The sequence below is a fragment of the Molothrus aeneus genome, chromosome 2, assembly GCF_037042795.1.
Source record: "Molothrus aeneus isolate 106 chromosome 2, BPBGC_Maene_1.0, whole genome shotgun sequence".
Taxonomy (NCBI): Eukaryota; Metazoa; Chordata; class Aves; order Passeriformes; family Icteridae; genus Molothrus; species Molothrus aeneus.
Window position 1 is genome coordinate 115,549,746 of NC_089647.1, and position 19,116 is coordinate 115,568,861.

Genomic DNA, 19,116 nt, shown 5'->3' on the forward strand with positions numbered 1-19,116 from the left:
CAACCTCCTTATCTCCTACCAGGGAAGGAGGGATTTGGGTTTGTTTTTTGGGAATTTTTGCAGATGTAATTTATTAAAACATATATCAGAGTTTTGTTAAAAATAGACTTAATTCCAGGACGTGAAGGAGCTGACAAGAAAGCTGGAGAGAGACAATTTCCAGGGGATGCAGGGACAGCACCCAGGGAATGGCTGCCAGTGCCAGAGGGCAGGGCTGGGTGGGATCTTGGCAATGAGGAATTGTTCCCTGGCAGGGTGGGCAGGGCTGGCATGGAATTCCACCCCTGGATCCCTGGCAGTGCCCAAGGCCAGGTTGGACACTGGGGACAGTGGGAAGTGTCCTTGCCCATGGCAGCTTTTTAAAGATGGGATGATCCCTTAAATCCCTTCTACCCCAAACCACCCCACGAACCTGAAGACCTGAATTTAACCTGAACAGGCAGAGGCAATTAATGAGGAGAAAAATCATTCCAGATCCTCCAGAAATTTATACACTGGGAGTTTCACAGCTCTTATGGCAAGAATAATGTTTGCTTGAGGGAAGAAATGATTTGCTGCTGATAAGAAAAGAGCTCGTTCAGAGGAGCGGGGGAGATCTTTCCTGGAGGTCACAGAGGTTTTGGGTTTCTTTTTTAAGCAGGAGCAGTAACATTTGGTTTTACAGCTTCACCCCTCCTCACATCTTATTCTGTCTGCAAACACTGCCCCTGCTCTGTGGCAGCTGCATCCCAGAATCACCCAGGTGGGAAGAGCCCTCCAGGATCATCCAGTGCCACCAAACCCTGTCCCCAAGGGCCACCTCCAGACTCCTGAACACTCCCAGGGACAGTGACTCCACCATGGGCAATTATTCCACTTCCTGACTGTTCCTGTAGGGGAAAAACCCCTCAAATCTCTTTTCAGAACGTCCCCTGGTGCATTTTAAGTTTGGTTTTTTTTTCATCCTTTCCGTTGAGTTGTGACATCTCAAAGTCTGCATCGCCCTGAGACACAAACACAGATCTTTGTCCCACTGATGGCCCCTGAGCCCAGAAATGCTTCTGGGCTGTGCCACCAGCTCTGATCCCCTCCAGAACTGCTCTGAGCATGAACAGATCAGCCCAACGAAGCTCTTCAGGAGGACATCAGGCTGCCAGGTGGCTGCAAACTCCCAAAACCCCAAAAACCGCAACGGGTCTGCGCTTTCAAATCCACTTATTCCCACCCTCCTCCTTCCCCACTCCAGCCCCACAGGAGGCTGCAAACCCTCGTTCCCTGCGAGCTGCAGAGCTCCTGTCCCTTCTGAGAAACCAAAATAACTGAAAAGAAGCTGGGCAGAGCTCGGGGACAGGAAGGCCCCGGGGGGAGTGGGGACGGAACTGCTGCAAGAGCAGCGCAGGGCCCTTATCAGCGCCAGGCAGGGGCTGCGGTTTGCTCGCTCTCGCAACCCTCCTGCAACTGTCACTTGTTTTCCTACAAACAGGATGCCCCAAAGAGGCCAGCAGCTGGCCCAGGACTCCGGGGACAGGGCTGTTTTGGGGTGCTGGGTGCCAGCTTGGAGCCTCTCGGGGTTTTTCCCGGAGGAAAAGCGGGTGCAGGTGTGAGCCGAGCTCCTTCCTGCTGGGAGGAACCAAACCCGAGTCCGGGTGGGGCTCGGTGGTGAGGCTGAGCTCTCATTTTGCTCCATTTTTATGATTCCACCTCGAATTTGCTGTTGAGGGAGGGGTTGTGCTATGCTGAAACAGCAAGGGAATGCCTCTGTGTGCACAGAAAAATTGAGGCATCCATCCCTGGAATTGTCCAAGGCAACGGAGCATTGTCCAAGGAGCAACCTTTGGGAGCGAGTGGCAGGGGGTAGGAATGAAATGGCCTTAAAAGTCCTGTCCAACCCCAAGCATTCCATGATTCCATGCAGATTTCCATGATTTCTTTGCCATGCAGTCCCCCTTTGCTGGAGTGAGGGCTGAATTAATGGAAATGCTTCTAAAAAGCCAAAGGAGCAAGCAAGGAAGGCCTGGAGGTGGCACTCAGAGCTCTGCGCTGGGGACAAGGTGGGCATGGGGCACAGCTGGGACTGGGTGGTCTCAGAGATCTTTTCCAGCCTCAGGGATTTGGGGGTTCTGGCATTCTGTCCTCCCAGCCCATGGATCCTGACACCATCCCATGCCCCTGCCCCAAATTTTGCAGCTCAGGCTCCTCAAGGAGCAGGTTCTGCTCTCCAAGGTCACTTGGGCTGTCCTCCAGAGAAACCTGCCCTGCCAACCAGCGAGGCACCAGCCTGGAAATTTACCCAGAAGGGAGATATGGGAAAAAGCCAAACCAAGCTCTGATAATTCCCTGGGCAAAGGTGGAGCCTTTTCCAACGGCAGCTCTGGCTTTGCACCCTGCAAGTGTTTCTGGAGCTTCCCAATGCCAGATCAACACCAGGGAGAGCAGGGGGAAAAAAAAGTAGCTCTGGAATTAATTTTTTTTTTTTTAATGAAGTTTTGCTTTTCAATTCTTTTCTGCAAGAAAAAAAATAAAAAGGAAATAATTTTAAATGCATGGAAGAATTCTTTGTGTGCCACAACAACCTCCTGCTCTGCTGGAGCCTGGGAGGATTTTAGGGAGTCTATCAAGAATATCCTGAGTTGGAAGGGACCCAGTTTGATGTCCAGAAACAGCTCTTGGCATTTTCCAATTCTCCTGCTGCTCAAAGTTAACTGGAGAACACTTTTTCCCCTGGATTTTCATTGTGGTTTTTATTTGAGCTGGATTGCAGCTGGAGAGGTACAATATGAGAGCCCTGAAATAATATGTGGTGCTCAGGAAATTTCTGATTAAAACATCAGCTTGATTCAATCTGAATTTGGAGGTAAACATGAGATCTTTTGGGAGATAGTTGTAAAATTGAGGTTCTCAGAACTGCTGAACTTACAATCTGATCATTCCTCCCTGATTCTTCATCCATGAAGATGAGGAATATCCTATTCTCAGAGCAATTTGAGCATTTCAGGATGGATTTGACTAATTTTGGGTGCCACTGGGGCCAAACTGAGCTGCAAACTCCTCTCTCAGGCTGCTTTTGTGGAGGCAGAGCCTGTGTGATCTCTCCTCGTTGTCTCTGGCCCTCCCCCAGCTCTTGTGGTTTGCGGGCCAACTTTACAAAAGTTGATAGAGCAGAAGTGGGCTGAAGTTCCTTTGGCTTTCATGAACCGTGCCTGAGAGGCTCTGTCACAGCTCCCTCCCAGCTGAAGGGAGCCCGAAAGAGGTTTTAGATTCCTTCCATCAGATTCAATCCCTCTTGGGTTTTAGAGGCTGCAGGCATGAAGCACATCCAGGTCTGTAGGAAATCTGGGTCTGCCCAGGACAGCATCTCCTGGGTTTTTAACTGCACCAAACCAGACTTGGCTTGAATTCAGGTGATGCTTCCATCTGAAATTTTACCCTCCAAGGAGAAGCCTTTTAGTGGCTTTGTACATTTTCAATGAAAACTTTTTGGAACCTCCCACTAAAGCAAGGCTTAGCTAGAAAAAGAATGACAAAATCTCATGAGAAGCAAGAGAGGTTTTCACCACCTTGCACAGGCTGTGGGGAAGGCCCCCATTAACAACATCTGCATTTCATGGAATTAATATCCACGGAGTAATTGCCTGAAGTGTTCAAGCCAATCAATCCATCTCCATTCCAAGTGCTTCTCCAACATTTCCCTGGAAACATCACCAGCCCTGGGGGCACCTCTGGCTGCTGTGTCCAGCTCTGGCTCCTCAGCACAGCAGGGCCAGGAGCTCCTGGAGCTGAGCAAGGGCCTGGAGAAGCTCCGTGCCCAGGAAAGGCTGAGGGAGCTGTGATGCCTCAGGTTTGAGCTTTTCTATTTTTCACATCCTGTGCTGCTTCAGTGTGTGGGGCTGGGTTCACATTCTGGGATGGTGAGCTCTGTGCACAGAGCAGGGAGACAAAACAATTCCTGCTCCAGCTGGGCACCAAGGACAAATGATCCAAATCTCAGCCCCAGAGCACAAACCCCGTGGGCTGGAGAGAGAAAAACAAGCAGGGTGGGACTGCAGGGGCTAAAGCTGGAATGGGACAATGAACTGCAAGATGCAAATGGAGCAGAACTGATCCCAGGGAGAGACCCCGTGCCTGGCCGTGCATTTTGGGGCCATTTTGGTTCATCTTGGGTGCAGCCCTGGCTGGGCTCTGGTGCTGCCCAAGGTGCATCCATGGAGGAGATGCTTTGAATCAATCCCTGCTTTATTCTGTAGCTCTGCCCAGCCTCTGCTCTGGGCCAGCCTGCACAAGGCATCAGATGGAGCTGCTCAGCCTGGAGAGGAGCCCCAGCTGAGGGGCCTCAGCCCTCCCTGTGTCTGTCCCTGCCTGTCCCTGTGTCTGTCACTGTATCTGTCCCTGTGTCTGTCCCTGCCTGTCCCTGTGTCTGTCCCTGTGTCTGTCCCTGTGTGCAGAGGTCAGAGCAGGCCCAGGCTCTGCTCCAGGCCCAGCAATGGCCCCAGAGCCACGGGCAGGGCCTGAGCCCAGCAATTCCCCTGCACAGGAGGCACAACTTCTGCCCTGCTCTAATCTTGACTCCAACCAAGCCTTTGGCTCAACACCCTCCCCACTTTTATCTACCACATCAGCACTTGCATCAGAACTCTGACACCAGCTGCCTCTCGAGTTTCACACCTATTCAAGCGAAAAAGTAGCAGCAAAGAAACCAGTTTAGAAATAATTCTCTTTTTCCCTGCCATTTTCTCCCTCCCACGCCCAGCACACGCCACTTTCGAGTTCTGCATTGCCAAAATTAATGTTGATGTCACTGCACTACCAAAATTAACAGGCCCGGGCTCATGCAGGAAATTTCTAGGAGAGCCTGGAAAAAGGAAATTAAGATCCCACAGGAACCTGTTGGTCCATTGGGATCTATGCACAGAGCCCTGCACTTGAGATTTTGGGAAAAAATCAGGAACTTTTGGAGGTGTGTTCAGCACTTGTTGACTCAGGACTCTGGGTAAAGTTAGAAATTAAAGAGGAGGAGTGCACAGCAGCTCCAGGAGAAGCCAATCCTTCCATCCCAGAGAGTTTGGGGGTTCCCATCCCTGGAGGTGTCCAAGGCCAGGCTGGATGGGACTTGGAGCAATCTGGGGCAGTGGAAAGCTCTGAGTGGGAAGTGGCTGAAGTGAGGTGGTTTTTAAGGTTCCTCCCAATCCAAACCAATCCATGATTCCAGGATCCCTTCCTGAATTTCTAAAAAAGCTCCAGGAATCAGGATCAAAGAGGGGAATTCCAGGTGCCAGGCACAGAAACAGGATTTCTTTGGGCCGCCTGCATCCATCCAACCCCAACCAAAGTGAGAAGACACCAGTGAAGGGAAGGACAATAATTCAATAACACAATGGGGGATTGACTTCAAACACTGAGCTTCCAAAAAAAAAAAAAAAAAAAAAAAAGCTATCAACAAAAAAACCTGGAAAAATGCCAGTGGATTATTCTGGGAGCACAACCTGGGGGAGTTTTCTCTATTCCTTTATTTTAGGCAGCTCCAAACACCTGTGTCTCAAATATCAGCAGCTGGGCCTCAGATTTCCATCACCCAACCATTCCCTGAAATCCTAGCAGCTCTTGCTGGTCAGGAATATTCCCCATTCCAGGTGGAAAATGCAGCCCCCAGTGCAAACAGAGGTCAGCAGAGGAAAAGAGGCTTTGCTATTCAAGGGTTAAATCACAATGAAAAACTTCTTCCCCTTCCTGACTTTCTCACTCTCTTTTCTGCACTGAATTCTGGTAAAAAAAAATATTTAAAATGGATTTTTTTTCCCCAGGCAAATCTTCAATCCACTCAGTAATTTTATTTTTTTGCTTTTGTTTTATGATAACTCAAAGCAGGTTGGTCTTCAGCTGCAGAAATGCAAACCAGCAGCAAAATTCGCAACCTAAGTCATGTGCTAGAAAAGTTTGGGTGAATTGGTTGGTGCAAATGTTGCAAAGAGCAGCATTTCCTGCAGACCTCAATCACGAGGTAGTTTGTTTTCTCACCGAGGAGAAAGAAGTGAGAGAAACTTTGCTGCAGGTAATGACATCCTAAAATAGGACAGCTCATGTTTTTCTATAGGTTATTTATTTAATTTCTCATTCCTCTTTGAACTGCAGTTTCAAATAAGAGAGGCCTTAATCTTCTGCAGAAAAAACAAACAAATCAAAAAAAAAAACTAAAAAGTCCAGCAATGCTTTAAAATATTCAAGTTCTTCACCTTAACAAGTGAGGGACTTCAGCCAGAAAACAAGTTAAGGGACAGGGAAAAGATTTTCCTTGGAAATGAGTTGAAATCTGGTCACAAATTTCTGTTAAATCACAAAAGATCTGTGTAGGATTTTTTATAAACCTGAAGCTCCAGAGGCTGACCTCATGTCCAGCCTGGTCCCACACCTGATCCCCTCAGACAATGGGATCTGGAGCCTCTCCCGCTCCCTCTGCCTGGAATGGGCTTTAGCAAAGGCCGAAAAGGAGCTGAGCAGATGGAAAACCTCCAACTGCTTCTGTTTAAAAAGTGCTTTTGATCTCCAGCTGGGGTGGTTTCATCAAAGCAGGAACACCCCAAAGCCTCCAGAGCTGCTCTTGCCCTCTCCACGTGGGACACGGATGGGCCCAAAACTTGGAGCTGCCACAGGAGGGAAGGGTTGGGAGGGGGATTTCCTAATAAACCTGGAAAAATGAGCCAAGCCCCTGGTGGGCAGCTGGAATTGGGACCTGTGGCTCACACAGAGGCGTTTTTTATTCAGCACATCCTGAGAATGGAGCAAAACAGGGCAGGATTGAGCTGCTGGAGCAAAGCAGAGGAGGCTCCAGGATGGGCAGAGGGATGGAGCAGCTCTGCTGGGAGGAAAGGCTGGCACAGCTGGGATTGTTCACCTGCACAGGAGAAGCTTTGGGCTGAGCTCAGGGTGGCCTTGCAGGGCCTGGAGGAGCCCCAGGAAAGCTGGAGAGAGACAATTTCCAGGGGATGCAGGGACAGCACCCAGGGAATGGTTTCCAACTGAAAGATTACAGGTTCAGATCAGATATCAGGAACAATTTCCTCCCTGGCAGGGTGGGCAGGCCCTGGCACAGGGTGTCCCTGGATCCCTGGCAGTGCCCAAGGCCAGGCTGGACACTGGGGCTGGAGCAGCCTGGGGCAGTGGGAGGTGTCCCTGCCATGGCAGGGCTGGGATGAGATGAGTTTTAATTCCATAAGTCCATGATTCCGCCCCAAAGCCAAAAGCCGCTGTTTGAAAAGGAACTGCTGGCCTGGTCCATTGGTGCCACACCTTTTTCTGCAGCACAAGAGTCATCCCAGGTCTCACCCAAAGCCCAAAGCCATCAGCCAGGTCTTTCCAGTGGTTTCCCTGACTCTTGGATCAGGTTCCATGTACACAAAAGTCTGGGTTGCCTTAATTGCCCCAGTAAAATGTGACTCTTAATCATCTTTCCTTGCCTAGAAATCAGTTTAAACAAACACAAACTCACCCCACAAGGGAACCCCAAATCCCTCTTCATGTTGGTAATGTCCTGTTATCCCAAATGGGATTTATAAAACCATGGATTATCCTTAGGGATCCACAAGGATTATCCAAATCCAGTTCCTGACCCCCAACAGTCCCACCCTGGCCATCCCTGGCAGTGCTGTCTGAACCCTCCTGAAGCTCTGGCAGCCTCAGGCTCTGCCCATTCCCTGGGCAACTGGTGACAAAAATTACTATTTCCATTGCAGTCCCTATTAGAGGAAAAGAAAACCACCCCAGCATTAAAAGTTCTGATTGCTACTCCAAAATCTGAACAATTCATGACTTTTAAACCCCAAAAGTTTATCCTGTCTCTGGTTTTTAACCTTGGCAAGTCATTCACATTTCATTTCCAGGCACACTGTATATGAAACCCTGCTTCATTTAGAAAATTAAATCATTTTCTCCAGTAAGGGACAGCCAGAAGAAGCTCATGTTCCTATAAGAGACCTGACTCTTGGTATCAGTGTGCAAAGTTTTTTTGGTGTGAAAAATGTGTGGGTGTTCAGACCCGTCCATTTTCACTTTTACAGGTTTGATAAAGAGAAAACTCTGCAGGCTGAGGGGTCATTTTCCTCTCAGAGGTGGCCAAAAGGATGGAAAAAGTTGTAACTGAATTTCTTGCACAGGGTTTGGAGCAATGAAACCACCACGTTATGCAGCAAGTGATTCAGCAACGCTCACAAATACAGACTCAAAATGGTTTGGGTTGGAAGGACCTTAAAGATCATCTTGTTCCACCCCCTCCATGGGCAGGGACACCTTCCACTGTCCCAGGTGGATCCAAGCCCTGTCCAACCTGGCCTTGGACACTTCCAGGGATCCAGAGGCAGCCACAGCTTTTCCAGGAACTTCATTCTGAGGATTTCTCCCTGATATTTAATCTAAACCTCTCTCTTTTAGTTGAAAATTCTGTTCATGGAGTCTGAACTTGAGTTATCTTCCAGATATGAATTCTATTCCCTCTGACTCATACAAACCCCAAGAGCTCATTTACATGGAGGTCCTGAAAACCAGAAGTGTTTTACAGAAGTCTGATATTATCTGGTAACTGAATTCTGAAATACAAAGCCCTTCCCATGAGGTGGGTGAAGCTCTGCCCTCAGATCTGGGGCCTCTCTGGGTGATGTGAATCCCAAAATCACCGAGGTGGGAAGGAACCTCCAGGATCACCCAGTGCCACCCCAGCCCCACCAGCATCACCCCAATCCCTGTCCCCAAGGCCACATCCAGACTGCTCTGGGACAATTCCAGGGACTCCAAACCTCCCTGGGCAGCTCAGCCCAAGGCCTGACCACTCTGAGAGGGACAAAAATGTCCCAGAGCTCTGCAGAAACCTGAACAGAGACTCTCAAATGTTCCCATCTCACAGAGATCCAGGGGACAGCCAGGAAAAGATCCACCAAAGGAATTTGGGTGATGATTTTTTGTTCAGTTCCACAGGAAGTGTTTTAAAAAACCTGAGCCTGCCCTGGTGCCATTTGAGGCCATTTCCTCTCCTCCTTTGCCTGCCCCTCCTGTCAGGAGCTGTGCAGAGCACTGAGGTCCCCCCTGAGCCTCCTTTGCTCCAGGCTGAGCATCAGAGATCTGTGACTGATCCAACCTGCCCTGAAGGTTGGATCTTCTCAGAATCCCAGAATCAAGGCTGGGAAAACCCTTCAGGATCAGCCAGTGCCACCCCAGCCCCACCAGCATCACCCCAATCCCTGTCCCCAAGGCCACATCCAGACTGCTCTGGGACAATTCCAGGGACTCCAAACCTCCCTGGGCAGCTCAGCCCAAGGCCTGACCACTCTGCCAGGGAAATTTTCTTTGCCAATCTCCAACCTGAGCCTGCCCTGGTGCCATTTGAGGCCATTGCCTCTCATTTTTTCATTTCCACCAACCCTCCCTCACTGCCCCTCCTGCAATGAGCTCCCCCTGAGTCTCCTTTTCTCCAGGCTGAGCCCCCCCAGCTCCCTCAGCTGCTCCCTCATCCCTCAGGATGTGTTTTCCAGCCCCTTTTTCCATCTCTGGACACTCTCCAGCCCCTCAATGTCCTTCTGGACGTGAGGGGAGCCCCATCCAGCCCCCCCTGGCAGGTGTCAGGATGAGCTGTGGTGCTGAGTGAGGGCAGGAGATGAACCCCAGGGCTGTCACTCCTGATTTTACACAGCCAGGACAGATTTTAGGTAGCACTGCTTCAAAACCATTCCTGCAGCCACACTTCCCCTTTCTTTGATGGAAGAAAATCTGTCCTAGGGCCAATTCTTGGGATAAAATCCTGGATCCCCTCAGACAGGGACAAAGTGGCCACCAACTGGTCAGTCTGGAGAAGAGGAGGCTCAGGGGGGACCTCACTGCTCTGCACAATTCCTGACAGGAGTGGGGAGGGATGTGAGGGCTGGGAATTCTCTGGGAATGTTCAGGAGGAGTCTGGATGTGGCCCTTGGGGTCACAGTTTGGGGTGATGCTGTTGATGGTGGGAGTGGGGAATCCTGAAGATCTCTTCCCACCCTGATAATTGCAGGATTCTGTGGATCTCTGCAGGTCTGGCTGTCACAGCACAGATGAATCCCATAAAACCATCATAAAAAATGAACTTGTGAGAGCTGCAGGTGGTGCTGGGGCTTTGAAGGCCCCAGACATTTGTCACAAAGGAAACACAGCCCCACACTGTGCTTCACCCTGAACCTGCCAGGGATTTCCCAAGCTCTCCTTTCCCTTTTAAACACCACAAAAGCCACTGGAAGGGCTCGGAATTCTCTGGGAATGTTCAGGAGGAGTCTGGATGTGGCCCTTGGGGTCACAGTTTGGGGTGAAGCTGTTGATGGTGGGAGTGGGTGATCCTGAAGATCTCTTCCCACCCTGCTAATTCCAGGATTCTGTGGATCTCTGAGCCCAGGTCTGGCCGTGTCACAGCACAGATGAATTCCATAAAACCATGTAAAAAATGAACTTCTGAGAGCTGAAAAAAATGAACCAGTAAAAAATGAACTTGTGAGAGCTGCAGGTGGTGCTGGGGCTTTGAAGGCCCCAGACATTTGTCACAAAGGACACCCAGGCCCATGTGGTGCTTCACCCTGAACCTGCCAGGGATTTCCCAAACTCTTCTTTCCCTTTCAAACACCACAGAAAGCCACTGGAAGGGCTGGCTCAGAGCTTCTGAGCTGCTGATTTGATGAGGGTGGCAGGGCTTGCCCTGAATACAGCAGCTTGAAATGTTTATAGCAGATCTCATAAAACCTGACGGTTTTCAGGTTTCCTTCCAGTGCTTTCTCAGAAAGACTTGTAAGACATAAACCTTTCAACCTGCAGACAAAACCCAACCTAAATGCAGCTTCTGGGCTTTCAAAATCACAGCTTCAGTACGAAAGCAGATGACAGAAAACATCCTGCACGACAAAATATTCATGAGGTAAATGAAAAAAAAACCCCAAGCCAATCTTGGACTGCTTGGGGGTTCACTGGAATCAGAAACTCAAAACAAAAACTACAAGTTGGAAACAGAAATTCCCAGATTGATCAGAGCCAGAGAAAGTGTTCTCACAGATCTTCACGAGGTGAAACTGCCCAGTTTGACAGAGTTTCACTCACAGCAGAAGTGGGGAATCCTCCAGATGACAGCAAGGATGAACTGGAAACTCAATTTCCAACTGAGCTGCCCTCACACTCTCCTTCCCTGCTTCACACTCAGTCCTTCTATGCGCTTTTCTTTCTCCTATTTCAATATTTTGAATAAATCTTTATTGAAAATTAAATGTTTTGGACTAAAATTAGTTTTACTGGACTAAACCATTTAGTTTTATTATTAAACTTAAATTGTTTGTAAAGCTAGGGTTTGGCTGGGGTCCCAGTGTTAAAAAAAGTCATTTATTTTGGAAATGACATTGGGAATCTGCATAATTCCTAATCTTTCCATTGGCAGGAGGGGCATGCCTTGATTTCAGTATCCCTGAGAATATTCTGGTGTGTGCAAGGCTTCACCAACTGCCTTGGGTTGGAAATGCAGGATGGGGCTGGGGCTGGGGCTGTGTGTTCTGTTCCCATCTGTCAGAGCTGGGGCAGTTCTCTGCTGTCCATGGGGCAGTTTTTTCTTTCTCTCTCCCCCAGCCAATCCTCCCTGCAGGAGATCTCTGCTGTCCATGGCCACTGAGTGTCCCTGCAGGGCTGATCCAATCCCATCATCCCATGGGGAGATGCTGTGCCCAGGGGAGGAGCCAAGCATTCCTACCTGGATCCAATCTGAGGTGCTGGGACAGCCCAGCAGCCTTTGCCCAGTGCATTGCCAGAGGAGCAGCTTCTGCTGCCCTGCATGGCCAGAGGGAGCCCAGGCCCATCTCCAGCAGCCCTGGAGCTGCAGAGGAAAACTCCCCCCTTGTGCAGGATCCCTGCTCCAGCAGAGCCACAGCTGGCACTGCAGGAGGGCTGAGCCCCCATGGGATGGGGCTGTGCCACCCCCTGGCACACAGGGGGTCACCTCCTGTTCTGACTCTGGCAGTGGTTTTTTTTTTTTTTTGTTTGTACTTTTGCATTTGTATTTTTTATTTTCCTAGTAAAGAACTGCTATTCCTAATCCCATACCTTTGCCCCCTTAATTTCAATATCATAATAATTCAGCCTATACTAATTTGCATTTTTTCATTTCAACAGGGGCTCCTGCCTTCCTTAACCAACACCTGTCTTTTCAAACCCAGGCACCCACAGCCTGGAGCCCTTTGTGGGATCTCAGGTGCTTCAGCCACCAGCACTGCTGTCACCTCCACTGCTGCCACCCCACACAGCTCCTCGACGCCTCTCAGAGAGGAGATATTTCTGCACAATTTGGGCAGCTGACTCAAGTTTATCCAAATATTACCCAGCCTCTGCAGAGCAGAAAAAAAGGAGGGAGGACAATGTTTTCTTGTCCTCTCAGCCCAGTGAGTCACCGTGGCCTGTCTCTCTCCATGGCCAATCCCAGATGTCCTGGAGGAAGCCACAAATCATCTGGCAGATGACAGAGCTGCTTCCAGGGGATCTTTCTTCCCCAGCTTTAACAGGGTTTGCTTTGTGCTCTGAAATAGGGCAGGGAAAGGCAAAGGGAAAACTTAACCCTTCTGAAGTTTTTTGGGTTTTGGGTTTTTTTTTGTTTGCTTGCTTTGTATGTTTGTTTGTTTTTGGTTGGTTGGTTTTTTTGTTTGTTTTGGTTTGGTTTTTTCCCCTCAACCTGGCTGGTATTTATTAAGAAATTGTTGATGATCTTAAAGGGCTTTTCCAACCTACACAGTTCCATGATACTCTGTATGTATGGACAAATCCAGGAGTTTTTAGGATTCTGTTCAAGCCTTGGATTCGGTGGGATTTCATGTCAATGAACCTCCCCTGGTACAATTTAATGCCTTTCATCCTTGTTCTCCATCCCCATTCCTGCCTGGGAATCCCTTTGGATGTGCAGCAGAAACCTCTGGAACCCAGCAGGTACCATGTGCACATGGCAGGATGTGAAAGTCAGACATTTCTGCTGGTTTTGGGATAACCCACAGAGAAATCTGCTTTTTCCTTAGGATTCTTTCTCCTTGGCTTTTCAAATCCAGTTTCTAAATCCAACAGCAGTAATTTCCTTGCCACTCTTGTTTAGGTACAGACTCTCCCTTGTCAAATAATCCACAGTTCTGGAGCTGATGGGAGCGAGCCCCTGATCCCTTCAGCCTCCACTCCCACCCAGGGCACCAGGGACTTGAGGACTTTTCCAATGGGAATCCCACCACAAGGAAAGCCAGAGCTGCTCATTTTCAATGAGAAGCATGACTGGGACACTCATTCTTTATTCTGAAGTCAAATTTCAAAAATTACTTTCATAAACTTGCCACTACCCCTGGCTTTCACATGCATTTCAAGATAAGCATCCTGTTATTCTGGGATCACGCCTCAGCAGTCAAACTAAATCTTGATTATCTTCTGGTCACACACACACAAAAAAAAAAAAAAAAGAAAAGCAGTTTATTTTCTGTTTTTATTGCATCCCCTGCCAGCATGGGGGAGATACTTTCATCTTCCACCTCAGAGCTGGAGTTGGTCCCTCATGGTAAAACACCCAACAATCTCTAATTAATGGCCAAGTGAGAAAGGGCAAAGGCAAAACAATCTGAGGGATGGGCAGGCCAGACAGGACCTAAATCCTTTTTAGACTCAGCACAACACATCCCTGGGCTGAGTGTGGCTGCTGAAACGCTCAGTGAAATATTTTGGCTCAGGATAAAATCTCTTGATCTCACCAGAGCAGCATGTTCAGCTCTGTCAGACTTTTTACTTCCTGTGTTCAGGCCTCGCAGTGTTTCTCAAGGCTTTTAAGTGAAAAAAAGAGCTCAGGCTGTGTAAATCAGACATTGTGCAAGGTTTTTCTACTTGTAAGCCAAGGTTTTTATGAGCTTTAGTTCAATTTCCTATTCACAAGCTGCAGTCAGTGGTTTATAATGCTGACAGGAATTAACTCTTTGGTACGGGGCAGGCAGCCTGAAAAAGGCCTGGAAAATTCTCTCTCCACAGTGACAAGGGAATTTCTGCTGCTGGAAACAGAGAATCCAGACTGGTTTGGGTTGGGAGGGATTTAAAGATCATCCCATCCCACCCCTTCCATAGCAGGGACAGCTTCCTCTGTCCCAGGGTGCCCCAACCTGGCCTGGGACACTTCCAGGGATGAGGAATCCACAATTCTGGGGCTGATGGGAAGGAGCCCCTGACCCCTTCAGCCTCCACTCCCACCCAGCACCAGGGACTTGGGCCCTTTTCCAACAGGAATCCCACCACAAGGAAAGCCAGAGCCGCTCATTTTCAGTGAGAATCAGACTGCTCAGGTGTCCCTGAATCCATGGAGAACCTTCAGAACAGGGAGAGCTTCTCCATTAAATCATCTCAAGACCTCCAGGATCACCCAGTGCCACCCCAGCCCCACCAGCATCACCCCAATCCCTGTCCCCAAGGCCACATCCAGACTGCTCTGGGACAATTCCAGGGACTCCAAACCTCCCTGGGCAGCTCAGCCCAAGGCCTGACCACTCTGCCAGGGAAATTTTCTGTCCCAATCTCCAACCTGAGCCTGCCCTGGTGCCATTTGAGGCCATTTCCCCTCCTGTCAGGAGCTGTGCAGAGCACTGAGGTCCTCCCTGAGCCTCCTTTTCTCCAGGCTGAACCCCCCCAGTTCAGCCGCTCCCCCCAGGATTTGTTTTCCAGCCCCTTCCCAGCTTTGTTGCCCTTCCTTGGACTCACCACTTTTATTTTGCATTTACAAGGCAAGAATCTCTCAATGCCTGGGTGCTCCTTGGCACTGTAGGACTCAGAAGAAATCACCCACAGTGTATTTTTCTGTTTTTCCATGTTATAAAATTGCTGTGCTGCTGTTCATTCCCAGCTGATAACAAACCATCCAAATGTCACACCATGGCCATGATTAATTAATAAAAAATTATCACAAAGGCAAAACCAGGAGAAAACTTCTATGCCTACTGAAAGAATCAGACCTTTGCCTACTGAAAGAATCAGACCTTGCCTACTGAAAGAATCAGCAGAAAAGTGCCCTCCTGGAAAATATTACACTTGATGTAATATACACTCTTTTGAGTGTATATTACACCAAGTGTAATATTTTAATTATAAAATAATTATATAAAATATTTTAATTATAAAATATTTTAATTATAAAATATTACACTCTTTTGAGCTGCAGAAAAAGATTAGTTCTGTGTTCTTTCATAGGCAAAATTACCAGGAAATTAAAATTGTGACTATGAAACAACTTTGAGAAATTACAAAATTATAAATTACAAAATGAAAAATTAGAAATGATAAAATTAGGAATTATAAAAATTAGGAGGGGGTGCGATGCAATTATTTTGTCCTCCTTTAAAACCTCTAGGGTCACTCTTTACCACAGACCCCCCCAAGAGGACTCATTTTGATGCCCCATCCCAGAAGTTCTCCTTGGAATGTGTTGGGAATTCAGAGGTTCCAGCCTGGTGCCCATTCCCTGAGCGGGGAGCTGGTGTGGTGTGATAGGAAAAGGGCCACATCCTTTGTGGTGTACCACACCCCATGGACGTCTCAGGGTTTCTGTGCCTGCCTCTGCCCTCAGGGGCTGCACCAACGCTGCTGCTTCCCCATTCCCCTCTTTTTTTCCCAATTTTCACCCAGTATCAAGCTCCAAAAGAATGATGGATTTCCTTCTCACAGAGCTGCCTGGCCTGATAAAGGGAAATCCACAGAGAAAACAAATTTTTTTTCCCCCTTCCTTCACGATTTCGGTTGAGGGAGAAAGTGCAATAAATTTTGGCGGGAAAGGCAGAAAAGAGGCACTTTGGGGACGTTTCTTTGCAAGGGCTGTTGAGAAATAGGGTGAGAACAACCCACCCTAGGGATGATTATTTTTCTTGCTCCCGAGCCCAAACGTTCCTTTTGCTGAGCCCAGGATTTTGAAACTGCCCTGAGTTCGTTTGAGTGGAGAAAGGAACAAAAAGGGAACTGCTGGAAAACCGTTCCACGTTCACACACACACACACACACACACACACACACACGATGCTCTTTTGCAATGATGAAACATTTGTTTTACAACTCAACTGAAGTGTTTGACCTGAGGTTTTCTACAGGGGGAAGAAACCTCTTTCCACAAGGTTCTGCAGGATCTTGTGCCTGGGCTGTCAAAACTGAATAGGAAATTTTGTATAAAAATAAAAACCAGGAATGATTTGAGGTGGAAGGGACCTTAAAGATGATCCCATTCCACCCCCTGCTGTGGGCAGGGACACCTCCCACTATCCCAGGTTATTTCAAGCCCTGTCCAGCCTGGCCCAAAACATTCCAGGTGTTCCTAAGATATGCAGGTGACTTCCAGCCTAGCCCTGCTTGTAGCCCATTCCCCAAAGAAATCGAAATACTGGTGCTGGAACAACATTGATGCCAAAAATGAGGACAAAAATAAACCCCGTTCTGGGGTGTTGAGCTAAATCTCCTGCTGGATTAAGCAGCTTTAAGAAACTCCTCCTTTTCTGGACAAGTCAGCCCTTGGTTTTCAAGCAGCTGCTCAGAAATGTTTTGGGTTCCTGCCAAGCACACGACCCCTGCTCTCCATCCCGCCCCGTGGCCTGGCACAAGCACAGCCCCACGAGGTTCACTCTGCTCTTTATCACAAACACAAAATTTCCTCAAGAGCCCTTCCTGTGCTACACATTAAACACCAAGCAGTTGCTGAGCTAAAAAAAAAAAAAAAAAAAAAAAAAAAAAGATTAAATAAAATAAATAAATAAATAAAAAAGGCTGACGAATTGCAGGAAGATCCTGCTTGTTATTTTAGCAGTATTGCTTCCTTTCCCTGCTCGGGGTGCTGAGCAGTGGCAGCACTTGGGCACCTCCTGCTCTCCCTTCAGCATCTCCCCCAGCCAGGCACCAAGGCGCTGGTGACTCACAGCCTGCACTGCCAGGAAAAAGATGGAGAAAAACTTCGGGTATGAGGAGAAGGAGGGGGAAAAAATAGATTTGAACAGCAGAGCTGGGTAGGATTTGGGCAGGCTGTGACCCTCAGGAGCTGCTGCCAGGGGTGACACAGCAGCTGGGAGCAGCTCTTCCGCATTCCCCGTTATTAATGGGAATAAACTCCTGACTCACGCCAGCCAGGCTGGGCTCTGAGCAGCTCTGAAGCGCTGCTCCATTTTTGGAACCCTGGCTGCTGAGAATTCCAGACTTTCTGTGCTGCCAGGCACTGACCCCCAAGAGAACACTGCACTGACCTGAGGCCATGGAGAAAACTTCCAAAATTAAATAACAGAATTAAGATTATAAGTATGTAGTTTGAATAGAATTGTGTAATATCACATGGTGGAAAAAGTTTTAGAATATAGGAATATATATGAAACAAGACAGAAGTTTTAAAGCAGAAGCTAGTCCTGCTTTACCTCCTTCTTCACCTTCTTCTTCATGAGTTTGAATAGTATTGTATAATTAGATAAGAGTCCACGTTACAAGCCACAAGTAATTACTGAGTTAAAAGTAAAGATAATTTACGTATAATTTCTTATATAACACTTTATCCTTAAAAAACCTTATACAAAGATACATCTCCATTTTAAACTTATAAAGTTACACACTACAAAACTCACACTTTGTTCGACTGTGACACAGATAAAAACAAACAAACATCTAAGTCCAAACAAGAAATACCATCTCACACATTTTATCCCAACTTAAGCAAAAAAAAAGGACCCCAAAATATCCATTGCTCCCTGGCCAAGCCAGGGCCAGGCTGGGTGTCCTTGTCACCCACGTGGGCACAGCCCCTCTCTGCGGGACAGGGACAAGCTCAGCTCCAGGAGTTCCTTTGGAAGGCCATTCCCAGGGAGCTGAGAGGTTTCCCGTGCTGAGCTGTGTGAATAAGCCATGACTAAAGCACGCAGCGGCTCCACAGGGGGTGCTGAGAGCACGACAAGAACGTTGCAACCTCCTGGTCACTGGTGACACAACACAGATTGCTGGCCGAAATTCCCCCTCGGAGCTCCTCCGGGGCTGCAGCTGCTCCTTCAGCCCTCAGAGCATCCTCGGAGCCTCCCAGTCCATGCCCACCACTCCTCTCCCCGAGCCACGTGAGTCGCAGCAAGCTTTAAGCGGGTTCCTAAGCTTTTATCTGAGCCTTAAACCCAGCCTAAATCCTGCTCTGCTGGCTGGGCTTGCTGCTCCCTCCCTGCACTGTCATTTGTTGTGGCAGCTGCTCAAAAAGTCCCCAAAAAGAATCAAACAGGAGCTTGAGCTGCCACTCTTGTACCTGCAGGAATTCCCAGGAGTTGTCCGAGCCCTCTGGGGTTTAGGAACAGCAAATTCACGAGCATGCAATGGTTGTTTGAACAGCTTAAATGAAACCTTGTTGGAATCTCTTTCACTGATAAGCAAGGAGATGATATTTCTGCCAGCTCAGATACCAACTCAAAGAAAACTGAAGTGGAAAAAACCCCATGTGCTGCAAGGAAGTGCCCAGATCCTCTCCAGACATGCATTTTGTGAAACATGGGAAAGCAAAACATCCATTTAGAAATTCTGAATGGCACTTACCTCTCAAGAAGTGCTGGTAAGAAGGAAGTGACTCAAATATGCTGTTTGAAGCCATTGTTTCCTCTCTAAAACTCACTCTCTCTTCACTGGGAGGGAATTTAGGGTTTCTTCCACCTTGGGGAGTGCAAAGTGAAGATTGGTCATTGCCACCACCCTCCTCCCAGCCATCCCTCTCGGCTCCATCCCGGCGCCTCGGGAGCGGATCCTGAGCTACTTTTGCTCAAAGAACTCTGAAATTGTTTCTTGAGGAGGGGAAAAAAAAAAAAAATATAGCGGCTTGCTTGTGGTTGCTGATGCTTACCACCCTCCGAAACCCTGTGGTTTGCAGGCACAACGATTCGCCCTCCCTGCTGACCAATATCCCGGACCCGCTCTTGGGTGACTGCCTCCGTACCCAACTTGTGGTTCTGTGGTTGTTTATGAGGCCCAAAGAAGTGTTTCACACAACCCAAATTACAAATTTAACTGTTCCCCTTTCCAGGACCTGCCTCCATTGGTTCTTTTGTATCACATGACTGGGGTGATGTCGACTTTCTGCCTTTTTTTTTTTTTTTTTTTTTGAAGGGGTTTTTT

The 19,116-nt window shown here is 48.3% G+C and overlaps 1 protein-coding gene across 1 annotated transcript in view; it reads right to left on the reverse strand.

Annotated features, from left to right (window-relative positions):
* RUNX1 (RUNX family transcription factor 1) overlaps positions 1-18,598 on the reverse strand; it is a 171,879-nt gene extending 153,281 nt beyond the window's left edge. Inside the window, exon 1 of the mRNA XM_066571707.1 lies at positions 18,544-18,598. Coding sequence (XP_066427804.1) covers positions 18,544-18,598 — 55 coding nt within the window. The remainder of the gene's footprint in view (positions 1-18,543) is intronic.
* Between the last annotated feature and the right edge of the window lie 518 nt (positions 18,599-19,116).